This window comes from Achroia grisella, unplaced genomic scaffold, assembly GCF_030625045.1.
Source record: "Achroia grisella isolate CSIRO2021 unplaced genomic scaffold, CSIRO_AGI_Agris_v1 utg512, whole genome shotgun sequence".
NCBI classification, from domain to species: Eukaryota; Metazoa; Arthropoda; class Insecta; order Lepidoptera; family Pyralidae; genus Achroia; species Achroia grisella.
This window is the reverse complement of record NW_026712906.1, coordinates 3,391,109-3,407,203: the sequence shown is the minus strand read 5'-3', so window position 1 is coordinate 3,407,203 and position 16,095 is coordinate 3,391,109. Positions and strand designations below refer to the sequence as shown.

Below are 16,095 nucleotides of genomic sequence, written 5' to 3'. Positions count from 1 at the left end.
AACGGAATCGATCCGAGCGAAACTGTAAAAGTTAGCCGCCATCTTTGTCCGCCATCTTGGATTTTCCCAAATTTCGGAATTTTCTCGTGGTCACCCTAGCCAAAGGAACATTTCCCCCATACATCGTCTCGACCCCCGGACGCTCCTTCTGGGAGAACAACTATGTCAATCAGTGAGTGAGTCACCGTAATGCAGCTTTATATATTATAGATTAGAAAAAAAATCATCATGTAGTGTAGTCCGTTTGTGATGTCAAATAATGTCAGTCCATAACTCAAGTTGATTTGTTTTGATCGAATTGTCATATGATTTTTGTTTTGCTTATTTGATTTAGCATGATTCTTTTAATCAATGTTGTTATTGTTGTATAAAACTTATTATACTATATTTATTTAAGTAACAAAAATAAAGAAATGGAAAATAACCCATATAAATTGTTAATTGCTGCAACAGGGAGTGTAGCTGCATTAAAAATACCAATTTTAGTGAATAATTTATTGGAGTTAAATACCAGTGAAACTCCATATCACTTTGAGGTTAGATTTATATTAATATTTACTAATTCAGTTCCTTTATTACGTCATTATCTATTCTGCCAATATTTCAAGTGCTTAAATAAAAAAAATTACATATAATACGTAATGTACATAGAAAACACCCAGACCAATACAAACGAATATACTCATGAATACAAATCGCACTGCGCGAGCAATCACATCCGCCACCATCAAAAGTAAGGCAGTGTAAAACCACTAGATCATTAAGGCCGTCAATATATGTTATGAAACAACTTTAATATATACACCATTAATTTTTTAGGTTCGTCTTATAGTTACAGAACATGCAAAACACTTCTTTGATGCAGCAGAATTACCACCAAAGGTGATTATGTTTGATGATAATTCAGAATGGCAGGCGTGGAATCAAAGAGGGGATCCAGTTGTTCATATTGAGCTGGGCAAATGGGCAGACATGATGGTTATTGCACCACTAGATGCTAACACATTGGCTAAAATGTCACAGGTAGTCATTTTACAGTTATTACAAGTCTGCAGCAATAAAAGTTAAGAAATCCTTTTTGGAAAGTCTTACTAAAATTATGAATGAGATGTTTTCGTAATCAAATTTGAGTTGTAGACTATTTTGCGTTATTATGATTTTTTAATTTTATTATAACAAGAAATCGGAACAGTCTATTATTTGAAACAATAGAGATGTGAATATTATTATTAAATAAAGATGTGAAAATTATTTCACATCTAATCATTTGAAGCAGTGCCTTAATTTACTATGGTCATGAGTTCTATTCTCATGCAAGATAAACATTCAGTCATGATTGTAAATATACAATGGCAAATATGCCATCTGCTTGATTGACACTATTGTTTTAAAAAAAAATTATATCTGTTCATATTTTTTATTGTACATAACCATAAGACAGTACTTATATAAAAGTTTGTCTATCAGTTATCCTCAAAAAGACCTTGCTTGCACTATGGGTACTACCCATTATGTATTGTAGTATTACCATTCATAAATACATATAATGATGATAGGTATGGCCTATATTGATATCTAAAAAGCTTTAGGATCATTGATTGTTACAGGGGATATGTGATAATGTATTGACTTGCACAACTCGAGCTTGGGATCTTACGAAACCCTTAATCTTCTGTCCAGCGATGAACACTAGAATGTGGCAACACCCAATTACTTCAAAACAGATAGCTGTATTGAAAGAATGGGGTCACGAAGAGATACCACCAATAGAAAAGACATTAATATGTGGTGACACAGGAATTGGAGCCATGGCTGAGGTTAACACAATTATAGATAGGATAAAGGTAGTTGCAAATAAAAAAATCATATAAGACTTAGAGGAAAGTAACATTGGTGTGGTAAATATATTGAATATATTTAGAACCAGTTAAATATACATATTATATTATATTACATTGAGAAATTCTCTGTTATTTATGCCAAATGCATTGTATTTATCAATTAGGCTAGCTGGAATGGTATTTGCCAAATACTGAATGTCCATAATTATTTAATAGTACATACTTAAGAAGAATATATGTCTTTATTTTTTATAATCAAGAATATACAGGTCTAAAAATATTTATATTTAAAATTATAATAATTAAACTCACTTGCATATTAATAAAATGAATATACCAGTTGCATACAGTTTGTTAAGTGTGTCAGATTTCAGAAAGCGACATTTCTGAATTCTGAACAAAGGGGTACACCCTTTGTTCAGCGACAAACTGGTAACTTGATCAATTAACTTGTCCTATGAACAAAGTTATAGTAGTATTTGAAATCTATTTTTATAACTATAATTAAGAAAATTAATATTAGATATACCAAAAAATAATGTATTGGCATAAGGATCTAAGGGTTAGTATGCTGTGAGTTAAAGGCCCCTTTATGGAAAGATGTTTTATTTCGTAAAATACACAAAACTGAACGGTCAACTTTATCTCGACCAAATTGCGCGTGTCTTAACTAACTCCAAGGAACATACTACTTATCGTATTGGTATAGTTGACATATAAAATAGTGAGCTAGCGGGCGGCCGGGAGTGTCATAGATATTAAATTATGTACATAAATTTGTAAAATAAAAAAACATTGTAAATGTATATTGTTTATTGCATCACTGAATACTGTTTCTAACACTAGCGTACATGCAACATGAACAAAACTATTAAAACCAATTAAAAACTCTCATATTGTATACATCACATACAAATAACTATACAGAAAACATTACTATAAACTTCTACCAAACTTAAAGGCACCTTTCCAAATACAGAACAATGTTCAAATACAGATTAAAAACAATAAATATATACAATATACTACAAATACAGATGATTCTTCTAGGTGTTGTGGAAAAAATAATAAAAATAGTTCCAAATTCGGTAATAATTTAAAGTATGAATAAAACTTTGTCTTATTACGAAATGTCATTACCATATAGTGAAAAATTATAAAATAAAATTGATAAAAATGCAGTCCCGTTTCCAAGTTTTTCCACTACAAAAGGAGTGATTTCATGTAAATAGAAGTCGGTTTGGGTCGTCAGGATTGAGAGATTTCTTGATCCATATCATAATCATGCTAATAACTAACGCCTTCGCGTTATCTATCAATATTTACAGTGACCACATCTGTAATTTGTGTGAAAGAGAAGCAAGTATATGTCATCTCTAGCGCACACTGCTGACGTCATACAGCCATTATGCTGTGAACGCCGAGTGAGAACAGTGGTGTGTGATGATATTTAAAACAGTACAGCATCAATATTATTTCATTCTAGTGAAATACTGTTTATATTATCTACCAACAAAATTCATATACTTAATTCGAGAAAACAAGCTTCTAAATACATTACTAATTCTGATTCATTTTTGAGTATATGACATTTCATAATTGGACTTATAATAATTAATAATATTTATTAACGATTTGTACAAACATCAGTTCTGTATTTGTTAAGTAACTTTTAACTCCTAAAACAATATGTGAAAACCTGTAATCACTGACAATATTAAAAATATTCACAGGACGTTTATTCTTTTATTTCGTTTAACCGATTATACTTTGCGCGAGATTGTTTGAGACAAATTAACGATAATTAAAAAGAAACATTTCCTAAGTACTCGCGGCTGGAAAGTATTATACTGAAATTAGTATAAAAAAATTACTGCGCTTGATAACTGGAATATTTCGAGTTGTGCGTGTAAGCACCGACATTTATACTTAAATAAGTTCACAGTTATGTCAACGTGATTTCACATACTGAGACCGATTCTAAAACGATATTCTCTAAATTTAGAAAATCTTAGACATCTAGATTTCCTACCTTGAGTTGACTCACATTTAATATTATCATTTCATTCGTTCATTGCTACATCATTTAATTTGGAGATTCGTGTACACTGACGTTTTAAGAATGAACCGAATTGAGCCCCAACTATAAGTAGTTAAAGTGGCTTAAATGGCTAGTACATGAATATATGTGAAATAAACTGGCCTCCCGACATCGCAAACCAGTAACACATGAAGTCCACACCAAGATCTCTTTCAATTCTACATTATCATCTATCTATCAAAGTTTTTATATATATCATTAAATATGAATAATATCACATAAAAACTTTTTGTAGTAATTATGAATCAATTGTGTATAAATTTCTTTTTCTAATTATAGTCGTACATCACGTTGACATTACAGTGAGTGGCAGTTTACCGTTTATTTTATTTATGTATCAAATATATTACATATCAATCCATTTATATTAATCGTATTTATTTAAAAATGTTTGTAACAGTATCAATTCCGTATCTATATATAGATATTGAAAACATACAAACGGGCCTATCGTCTCAAGCAACTTGAGTTGATCATATAAAAATACTATATTTACAAATATAAGTTCAGTTTTATTATATAATTGGTACTGTTACAAATACGTTAGGCAAATTATAATATTTACAAATAATATAATAACTAATAGAGATTCGAACATCGTTGAATGAATGATCGTCACAAAATAACTCGCGGTTATATTGTGACCTGAATGAATGAATTAAAATGAATGAAATTCGAATAATAACGAACTTATTAATAGTGGAATCATACTCTATATGAATTAAATAACTATTTATACTGTCATGATACATCGCTAAAAAAATGCGAAATTGTAAAAATGCAAATATAGAGAGAACCATTTTGAACTATCACAAATATTGGTAAATATAAAACGCTAAAAATGTATAAATGCATATAATTTATATAATAAAATGTTTACATGAAAACCCCATTATATTTTGGTTCATATAATTATTGTGTATAATATTCATTATATTAATATTAAGGACACTGTTTAATTTTATATCTATATAATTACACGTAAAAAATTACAATGGTATTTTGAAAAAGTGTGTAGAAAACTGGGCGTTGTCAAAGGCCGTATCTAGCGCTACTGAAACGCCTATAGCTCGCTCTATCTCTTTCTACCGTCCAATGTAAGAGAGAGACCGAACTAAAACTGATCAGCTATGGGCCACGAAAGACATTAAAAGCTAAGCTTTTTGTATAGAAATAAAAATATTTGTAAATTGTTAGTAGCAAAATACTGATGCACGTTGCGTGGAATGATTTTGTAGGCATATCGAAAGTTGTTATTGCGTATATTGCACTCTATTGCCTTTGAATAAAGCTCATGTTATAATGGCAAGAAGTTAATAATTTACACAGCACCCAGTAGCAACCTTGTAACAACCTTAATTTTTTTAATAATTTAGTGATAGCGATATTGACAGAGCGGTTTATTAGTTTGTGTATCTTAAATCAGTGGTTGTTCTTGCACCTATACGAATAATTCCTTTACCATTTAATGTACTTTATTCCATAAGGATATTAGCTTCATATTATATATAGATATACATAACCCAGAAATCGGGCAGTTTATTAATAAATAAAGGTATTTTAACATCCAAAAACAAGTGCAATATACGTCCAAAACAAGAAATGTAGGCACATCGCTCACACGACGGTTTCGTTCTTACTATCAAACATGGCGCGCGTATACTTCGTAATCACATCGTATGTGGACTTGATCAGTTCGCAGCGCTCCTCCACATCGCATTCTGCCGGCGCCACTCTGTACGACGACTTGTGTCTCACATTACTCCCCTGATGCGTGTCCATAGAATAATCTAGAACCTTCTCATCTATATTGTATACAGCTATGGGCTGTTTTTTGTGCACCATTTCTAAGTCTTTCCGTCGTTTTTTCTTATCAATATCGGTGGCACACCTCGCGTTTATCGAGTTGACGGCGTTCTGTACGGTCGAGTGGTCCAGTGCGTGACTGGATTCCAGTTCGTATCATACATCGAGCTCCTCGAGCCCTTTGGACAGCCGGTGGGAGTTGATCCGGCGCCGGTGCGACCGCCGGACGGCGTCAGCGCGCCGGTACGGCTCGGATCGCAACCCGTGGAGAATGTCCTCGAGCGCCCCGTTGTAAACCTCGTCTTGGTGGAGAAGCTTCTTCTCGCCGACGGCCTGTGATTTCGTTTTTAGTTCGTTGATTACAGCATCCTGGAATTATTAAGTATTTATAAGTACGCAAATAAGGTTTCACATGTGCTTTTGGTAATACTAATGTAGTTATTGATTGCGACAGATCGATTGGGGATTTTTCTAGTCTTATAGAATTAATGATATCTTATTATGTTTTATTCGTATTCAAACTCAATATGAATAAAACGTGGTAAAATATATATAAAATACATAATTTTCCTGTTTCTTTAATATTACGTGTAAATAGTTATCGCGTCCAATTTTATTAAAGTATATTTTTCTAGTAATGGGGAAGCTATAATGTACAGTATAGTATTTATCGATATTTAATCTATCTTTGGAACATCTATATTTTTAAATTTAAAAATATAATTTATAATGTAATTTTTGGATTAATATGTTCTTATTGGATTTATATTTACAAAAAAAAATGTATTTAAATTTTTGTATCAATTGTCTAGTCCTCTAGTCCATAACAAAAGCTCTGCTTAACTTGGGACTAGATGACATTGTTTGGGTTGTCGTGGCTTATTATTATATTATTATTATTATTATATAGTCATATATACCATCCATTAATTTTATCTATGACTATATTTATAGCAATTATTAAATGTACCTAAAAATCATTTTTACTTATTTAATACGGCATATAGTTTATAGCAAATAATATTAACCATGAATAATTTCAATATCAATAATGAAAAATATAATATATATTGATTATTAAGCTATTCACAGTACAATTTATATATCGTGCGATGCGTACAATGCAAGCAGCAGGAATTGGCGTGGGAGATTTATTTTCGAACTAGTCTAATGCTGTCGGCCGCAGCTGGCCTTTACAGCTTCAGCGAATGATAGCGAGCGAGTGCAGGTGGCACTCCAAACTAGCCGGAGAGCTTATAGAGCGGCTGAAGATCAACATGCCTGACCGATACGACTTTAGTATGAGGGCACCGCTTTGGTTTCGATTCTCGGCTCAGGCTGTAATAATTTCAATGTCTGTTTAAATTGAAGGGATCGATTGGAGAGGAGAGAAAATTATATAATGTATGAGTATAATCACCATTTCGATCTGTCGCGTACTACATTATTTAATAGATACTCATTTGTATATTAAACCATGCATTATTAATATGAGAAACTTTCGTAATTACTATTACACATACAACAAACATAAAAGCCTGTAAGCATATTCATGTAACACATTGAACACATTATAAGTAAATAATATATTATATTAATTAGCGAGTCATATTTGAGTTAGCAAAGAATGAAATTACTACATCAACGTATATAATAAATTAACATAGAGAAGGAAATATATAATGAGGGCTTATTATATAAAATTCAAGAATTTTATACAACTAACCTACGAAATGTAGTTCTAACTCAATACAATAAATCACATTTTCGAATGCGGAAATATTACACAGAATAATAACTAAGCTATAGAAAACACTAACAAATTGTAAAAAAAAAACATGCTTACAGAGTATGATGCAAGCGAATAAACTGTATTATATAATTAAACACATTCCCTGATATCCATGCAAGTGCAGCGTTGAAAGAAATATATATACTTATTATATAATATATAAATATTGTATAATTGAATATGTATAATGGTTTACACAAATACAGATATATATTTGTAATATTTACACACATTTTTAATACTTCATAAATGACTAATATTTAGAATACATCGTTTATAAATTTACTACTTGAACAATTTAAAATTAAACCTAAAAGTCGGGTCGTGTATTTTAATATGCTTAGGATTGTGATAATTTGTATCCTAAATTCATTATCGGGCCATAGTACCTGCTACGCACTCAAAATCACATGCTCTGGTAGTGCCATGGAATAACTACATCTTATACTCTGTCACAGTAAAATGAACTACAATTCGTATAATTTAGGGCACAATATACCATTCTCAAATATTTCGACCAATTAGAAGGTAGGATGCTAGTGAATTGTGTGGCATGCCTGAAACGCGTGTTGTTATTCAGCTGTAGGTAGTATATCGACCATATAGTCCTCTCACTTTATGTGACCAATACCACAACATGCCATCCTACGGGTAACACGTGTAAACCCCAGTTAAACACTCACTCAAGCCCTCATTTAATTAATGTATATATGACGCGCCAAATTTGCTTTAATACTAAAGGGGAAGTGACTACACTTATAGGTGTTAGTTACAAGAACCAGTGTTAGTAAAGGTGTACACATAGAATTCACATACACTTCCTTCATCACTTTCAGAACAAGTCGTAGGTTCTTAGAGAACAAAAACTAGAAAATTAGAAGATACTCGAAAATGGGCGCTGCTTGTGGAGTCTCGTACGTTCGGGTTATGGCTGCTTATTAAAATACTTTTTTTTGTTTTTGCCAAAAATGCAATTGTAATCATGTACAAGCTTATTTGAGAGAAACAAAACAAAATCGGAATTAGTTATCAGTTTTCTTTGGCTCGAAATTAAATTCTGAACTACCAGTAGATTATATTCGACATATAATGAGTGTCTGTAATAAACCTACACGAATCATCGTACTATGATTATAAACGCGAAAATTTGTGTATATGGATTGATGGATGTTTATTGCTTTCGCAATTTCTCGCAAAAACTACTAACGAATTTTGATGAAACTTTACAGTAATATAGCTTATACATCAGAATAACACATAGGCTATAAATTTTAAAGCGGGTTAAACCTCGGGCTCAGCTGTTTATTCATATACTTTGAATTGAATTTTCAATAAGGCGGAACAACTTATGTATCAGGTACATTGGTATTGTGTAAAACTCGATAGCGACTGCAGCGCCACACGCTCGGGAGCGGGATGGAGGTAAAACAGGCACTACTGGTTTTTTTAGAAATATAGGCAAACTCGATAGCTCAGTAGGAACTTTATATTTGCAAATGGATATGAGAGCCTTGAGTGAAATGAGTTGATAAAACGCTTACAGAATACCAATGCAGATCAGCTAATTAGTAATAATAGTCTATCGCAAAATATTGGGCGTCATTTGTTATATACACTAATTAAAGGCACTTGTAAATCATATTGATATTAAAACAAACTTATTACCACAATCATATTAAAAGAAAATTACTAGCAATATGTTTTAATATCGATTACAAGTCTGTCTCGAGTCACCCGTTCGCATATAACCTTGTTAGTACAACACACGCACACAGTGTATAGGCCCCTTTTAACAATTGACGACTTACTCCTAGTCGTGTTAGGCCGAGACCTAGTATTGGTCTAGACTGGGTCTTAACTGTGCCTCAACTGAGACAAGTGTTGCTGCAAAAGGCCAGCGCTGACGGCCGCGTAGTTAAACCTCTGTGAGAAATTTTACCGTATTACCATCACCTCTACAGTATAATTTGTGTTATGGATATGGCAACACTGCAGATTAAATATGGTAAAACGAGCTCAACAAGACTTGCATTCAAATATTAAAAATTATGAATTAAAAACTTAAGAAATAGATTGGAATGTAATTCTAAATTCAAAAATGTTTTTTTTTAACAGCTCATTGATTGTTAAGAAACATATCAAGCTTTTTAAAATTCTGTAACACTAAAAGTTGCCACATTCATAAACAATTAATTACCATCACCAAATTATGCCAATTTAAATATAATGATGAAATATAAATAATGTAAATTCTCTTGTGATAATTAAAATACTATAAAATATTTATAGTAAAAGAAAATTTTCACTCGACTTGTCATACGAAAGCAAACCAATATCTGTGATCACTGCAAAATAACGGTTTGTGAGTGAAATATAAAAATTGTATCAATTGTATTGAGTTCATTGCCTTGACGTTAACTAATAATTAGTTGAGCGTGAGTTGTGTGATTTACTGAAGTAGTGTTACCATTATTAATAAAATTCTGATTTATGGTAGAATTTAATACTATTTCATTCTATTCAGTTAATTATATATTTAAAATGTATTTGCAAAATATTGAGTTTAATATATTATTAGTTAATAAAAAGGCATTGAAACTCAATATGTTTATGAAAAATAAAATTAGTAGAAATTGTAAGTACGTAGTTCAGTCTTCAAGTCTCGAGCCACTGGCTACAGAAAAATAATGCAACAAATCTACTAAAACTGTACTCCATTCACCATCGAAGCGTTATACACCGAGCGGACGGCTAAACATTTTTCTGATAATGCAACACTGATTTTAACATTTGTACAAAATTAAAAAAACATCAATGGGCATAACCTATGAAAATAATTATATTGTTTTAGAACTTGTTAAGGCGAAACTAATCATATACTCGTATTCATTTATAAAATTTGTAAAGATGGCGGGGCGATCTTAAGCTAGTTAAGTCAATGTCTATTATAATGGTTGCTTGTATTCAATTAAATCTGAAATTTTGACATGTAATAACCATTTGTGAACGCAACTAAAACTACAGAATCGCTTAGCTTATAATTCTCCTTACTCCTATATAATCTGGTCTATTCGGGATTTGGCTATTAATTAAATTATTTCCATTTGACAGAAATCCAATATCATATACTGTGGTGGTCACTATTTCTCTCTGATTTATTTAATTATTTAAAAACAAAAAGAACCGAGTTTCTTTTCAGTTCGTCGCTCGGAAATACGGTAGAAATGACATGTCATAAGAGTCTGTGAGACTAAAATTAATAAAAAAAATCTATTTATATTAACAAATACATAATCAGGTCCGTTTTATACACTATATCAATAAATTAGCTTCGCCTTAACAAGAATGTTTCCGGACGGGTTAGTTACAGGTCATACGATGTCGGTCCTTACGTTAATGTCATCATAATCAGAATGCATAATTGAAAAATACCTGTTGTTTCTTCTGCATGAGCTTGGCCTTATCGGGGTCTATAGCGTCGGCTTGTTGTGCCGCCTGCTCGAGCCGCCGGCGTTGCTCGTTCTCTGCGTCTGCTTGCTGGATATTAATTAAAAAAAACAAGCAATTACAACATATATTTATAGAATACTAGCTGTCCCGGCAAACGTTGTATTGCCTTAAAAAAAAAAATTAGGGGTGGATACCCCTAACATTTAGGGGAATGAAAAATAGATGTTGGCAGATTCTCAGACCTACTCAATACGCTCACAAAATTTCATGAGAATCGGTCAAGCCGTTCGGAGGAGTATGGGAACGAAAACTGTGACACGAGAATTTATACAATGTAATTATTTAGTATTATTTTATACAATGTAAGGAACATTGTATAAAATAAAGACGCCGTTGTCTGTTCGCTTAGATTTCTTAGACCATGCAACGGATTTCAATTATTTTTTTATCAATGGATAAAGTGATTTAAGAGGAAAGTTTATATGTACATTACATGTACAACTTTGTGAAGCCGGGACGGGTAGTTAGTACATGTTAAAATTCAGTTTTTAGTTAAAAAATGACTTTTTTTATCAACCAATAAAGTATTTTAATTATTGGAAAAAAAAATACGTTTAAATCGTAATACAATAAGAAAGTTTATACTAATACTACTACTTTAATATTTATTGTACTTTAGTACATTAAATGTCATTCATTAAAGTTCGTTTTACCTTAAACGCCCTCGTAAACCGTACGAGCAGCGAGAAGAAAGCGTTGGCGTCACATCCTCGCGGCGCCTCGCCGAAGTATTCTACGCAGGCTGCGAACGAGTCCTGGAAACATAAAGGTTTTGCTAAATTGAAAACATACTTCACGCCAGATCACTCATAGTTTAGGCAGAAAGAACCCACTGTCCTAGACCATCACGACCCTCTTCGACCAGTAGTTTTTCTTCACAAAAATGGTAAACATGTTGATGGGAAGCTGGGCCACTAACAGCTTGAAACTAGAATTCAATTGCGTCACCTTCAATATCAAGTTCCTCCTGGTCCATATGTAGTCGACAATGTCCTGTTCCTTGGTGGCGTAGTATAAGCGGCACAGGTACATTGCCGTGGTCACAGCAGAATGCAACAGGAAGTTGCGACATGAAGTCTCGACACGTGTGCCTGGTGCAGCCACTGCTCATACCTGCGCGTGCTCATCTCCCGCCTGGTATGGTTGCTGCTCGTACCTGTTGGACTACTGGCGAGTGCAGCTTGCCGCTGCTAGTTCCTGTGCTAGCTTGACTCCTGGCGCGTGCAGCTTACCGCCGTTCATACCTGCGCGTGCTTGGTCTCCTGCCGTGTGCGGCGCAGCTTGTCGGCGGCGTTGTTCACGAAGTCCCGCAGCAGGTGGGCGTGCGCCTGGTGCGCGAGTCGCTGCTCGCTCTCTCGTCTGCAGGCCTCCATGCCGCGCTCCAGCTCGCTCACGTCGGCCACCACGTTTTCCAGGGACACTGCAAGACAGTCATACCGCTCAACTATAGTCGTCAACTTACACGTTTCCTTAATTAGAATGTTGAACAAGATAACCAGGGTACGATGATAGTTAATGTCTGCTATATACCTGATCTTATTAAGTTGCTATGTCTCCTATCATTTACAATATTTGGCAGTTGGTATTTATAGTTGTTGGTACGGAAAACACAGAATACATTACATATGCTAACTCTTATGTGTTGGGCCTCTATACCTGTAATTTTAGTACCATATCACTTTTAACACCAAGAACCATTTCGAAAGCAAGCTATTTAATGGGTATAATTGGTAGACAACTTAATATGATCTTCTTTAGGTGTAAATGAATTATAATAAACAAAAACCAACAATACCTTGCGCCGCTTTGTCTATGTACAACAGCTCCGTATCAAAGTTCATCAGCTCGGGGAAGTTTTGTCTAATCGTGGCCACGATATAATGCAGCAATGATATCCTTTTATCCGTCGATTTCGTATCCATTAACGTATCCAGAGACTGGAGTTTGAATCCGTACGCGGGACCCCGTTTACTGCTATTCAGGTAGTTGCCGAATGCGAGAATGATTTCTAGAACATTCCTCAACTTCTGCGAGGATTTGACTGATGAGGAACCGGAGATTATCGCGTGTACTTGAGGAGTGATTAAGTGGATATTGTCGAAGAAGTTGCCCATATAGTTCATTATCGATAACTTGGCTGATATCCTTTCAACTTTGGCTAATTGCATGAGGAATTTATCTTCTTCCGTTAATTGGTTGATGTTCTTTTTCTCTGCCACATATTCTTTGTATGCTTTTTGCTCGGCCTCCGTTGGTACCATGCGTTGAAGGATCTCGACGCTTTCTAGTGGTAACTGTTTCAGATCCAAGTTGTTGATTGCTGCGATGACCTTCTCCACTGGTGTGTCTAATTTTCTTCTTGATATTGCTGTAAAATATGAATAGAATTTATATAAAACACAGACAAAGTATATAAAAACCTATAGTTATTGTTATAAGACAAAGCCATATAGTCCTCAAATATGCCAAGTTTATACTATTAGGTACTAATATACTTGATTACTTACGACAAGAGAGTAGAAACCTTTATTGCAAAAAAAAGTCTGTTAAGAAAAGAAAAAGAGCAATAGAAATGGGATTGCCAAAATTTGTATGTACATATAATAAAATCTATGTTCCAAATTCAAAATATCTTCCTCAAAAGAATTAGATTAAATAGTCAGAGTAATAAGAAGTAATAAAAATAATTCTGAATTCAAAAATAGAGCATGCAGGCAGATTAGTCTAGAAACCTTTAACTGTCTTCATATTTCAACCAATCATTTGAGTTACCAGATTCGAAATTTGAAAATCGAATGTAATGTAAACATATATTTAGTTCTACATTCAAACCTATCTAATTCGAAAATAAAATGGAATGGAATCGAATGGAAAAATATAGTTCTAAATTCAAACCTATATTCCTAAGACGCGTATGCTCAAGCAGAGAGACGGTGTCAGGCTTGCGGAAGCGCTTGCTAGGGAAGGACGCGAGCGTGTCGTCACAATTTCCGGCTGCGGCCGCTCCCCCCGCGCCCCCCGCACCGCCCACACCTCCGATGCGGAACTTCTGCTCGAACTCTGCGAAGTTGATACGCCGCCGGGGACGCTCCTCGTCCAGCTCGTTGAAGATCGTGCCTCGCACCTGGAACGCAAATGATATATTAACGCTATTTCACAGATTTATTTTAGCACTATGTTTTCAATGATCCCAATCGAACCACTTAGCATCAAGACTCGAGACTGCATCGCTGCGGATTCAGAAGAGCTTCCTTCCGAGTACACTTAGATTGTTGAATGAACTACCTACCGAGGTTTTGTCGAGAAACTACTATTTTTACGGTCGATTTACTATTACTATTTGAGTCACTTACTTGGTTGGGTTTGAGCGCGATCCAGTTGAGCGTGGGCAGCTTGTACTTGGTGTCGACCTTCCGCTTGATGGTCATGGCGTCGTGCTGGTGCGGCGGCGGCATGAGGCCGGGCGCGGGGGGCGCGGGCGGCGGGGGCGCGGACAGCGAGGGCGGCGGCGGCGGCGGCGGCGCGGGCGCGGGGGGCGGCGCGGGCGCGGCGGCGGCGGCGGCGGGGGGCGCGGGCGGCGGCGGGGGCGGCGGCGCGGGGGCGGGGGACGGGGCCGCGCCGCCGTTGGGCAGTGTCGCGTGTCCGTTGGTGTGCACGTGCGCGGGCCCGTTGGTTGTTCCGTTGCACAGTGCGTGAACCGATATAGCACCCACTGTTGGAATTTGTAGCAAACAAATAAGTATCTATATAATTTTACCTCCGATTACAACATAAACTTTAAAAAACATACGAGAATAGTCAATATCAGCAATAATTTTCAGATAATTCCATCCAGTATCATTCACTTATTACCGTGAGAACACTTTTATAATTTAATCATTACTCCGAGAATACTTATAATTAAGATATTGCCCTGAGAATTTTAAGATCTTTGTAAGGATAATAAATAAACACAATTAATACAAATTACGATATATAATACTCACTGGAAGCCCCTCTGGGCAATGATTTTGTGAGAGATTCCAACTCCTGCACCTTGGACTCCAACATTGATTGTCGATTCCTGGAATCCTGTTGCGCGCGACGCAATGTTGACACCTGAAAAACAAACATATACTTTCTATTTCCAAATAAAAAATTGTTTCCTGTATATTAGTTTCATCAGCATATGAAAATTATATACAAAATAAGTTTACTCTAAACGGTGGGCTAAAACTATGAAAGTACCTAATATACTTATAGTAAAGTTATTCAATTTGTCTAGGTAAGAGGCCTATAGGCATTTTAGACAAAATTGTCCTTTATAAATAAGAGCCTTCGGTCACTTTTTGTATGCAATATCAGTGTACCACAAGCAGTTACTTCTACAGTCAGACAAAATTGCACTTTACATCTATAGCGCTCAAGTGTGTTTTAGTAGGGAGTATAGTGTGGAGGTGACCTCCGCAATTTTAAACAAAATGGAACTTTATATCAATAGCGTTTAGGTATATTTTAGTGTGGTGATGGTGGACGTACCTCTTCGACGACCTGTCGCCGCGCCTCCGCTAGCTGATCCCGCTCCAGCCGCGCGTGCGCCAGCTCCGACTCGAGCGTGGCCAGCTTCGCAATCGCCTCACGCTCTAACGCCGTCAGTCGCTCGTGCGCCTGCAATATATTAACACGCAGATGTAAAACCGCGCCGCCAACCAACACGCACACCCAGATATGTGTATTTATAATAAATAATACAATATTTCTATCCTCAAATAATATATATAATAAGTATTCTATAGGACACAGTTTTGACGGCCTCGGTGATCCAGCGCACACCGCTTTACATCTCGCAGGGTTTGTAACGTTTGTATATAATACAAACGTTACAAACCCTCACTCAGACCGATACAAACAATCATAATCATAAGATTATGATTGTTTGTATCGGTCTGAGTGTTTTCTATGTATATTATTTAAATACAAAACTAAGTATTTATATCGGTTGTCTAGTACCCATAACACAAGCTCTGCTTAAACCAATTTAACCGTATCTAGTCCTTGGGATTAGA

General features: G+C 35.1%; 2 protein-coding genes across 2 annotated transcripts in view; one reads left to right on the top strand and one right to left on the bottom strand.

Annotated features, from left to right (window-relative positions):
- The first annotated feature begins 313 nt into the window (after positions 1 to 313).
- Positions 314 to 2,889, top strand: LOC131846775 (phosphopantothenoylcysteine decarboxylase). The gene is made up of 3 exons (XM_059196169.1): positions 314 to 536; positions 820 to 1,023; positions 1,608 to 2,889. The coding sequence occupies exons 1-3, from the start codon at positions 414 to 416 to the stop codon at positions 1,869 to 1,871; spliced, it is 591 nt and encodes a 196-aa protein (XP_059052152.1). The 5' UTR covers positions 314 to 413; the 3' UTR covers positions 1,872 to 2,889.
- Positions 2,890 to 4,725: 1,836 nt separating this feature from the next.
- Positions 4,726 to 16,095, bottom strand: part of LOC131846756 (formin-like protein) — a 93,743-nt gene continuing 82,373 nt past the window's right edge. Inside the window, exons 9-17 of the mRNA XM_059196145.1 lie at positions 15,569 to 15,697; positions 15,037 to 15,148; positions 14,404 to 14,762; positions 13,946 to 14,174; positions 12,846 to 13,418; positions 12,295 to 12,470; positions 11,704 to 11,805; positions 10,973 to 11,077; positions 4,726 to 6,117 (exon numbers count right to left, since the gene is read on the bottom strand). Of these exons, the coding sequence (XP_059052128.1) occupies positions 5,905 to 6,117; positions 10,973 to 11,077; positions 11,704 to 11,805; positions 12,295 to 12,470; positions 12,846 to 13,418; positions 13,946 to 14,174; positions 14,404 to 14,762; positions 15,037 to 15,148; positions 15,569 to 15,697 (1,998 nt within the window). The 3' untranslated portion in view covers positions 4,726 to 5,904. The remainder of the gene's footprint in view (positions 6,118 to 10,972; positions 11,078 to 11,703; positions 11,806 to 12,294; positions 12,471 to 12,845; positions 13,419 to 13,945; positions 14,175 to 14,403; positions 14,763 to 15,036; positions 15,149 to 15,568; positions 15,698 to 16,095) is intronic.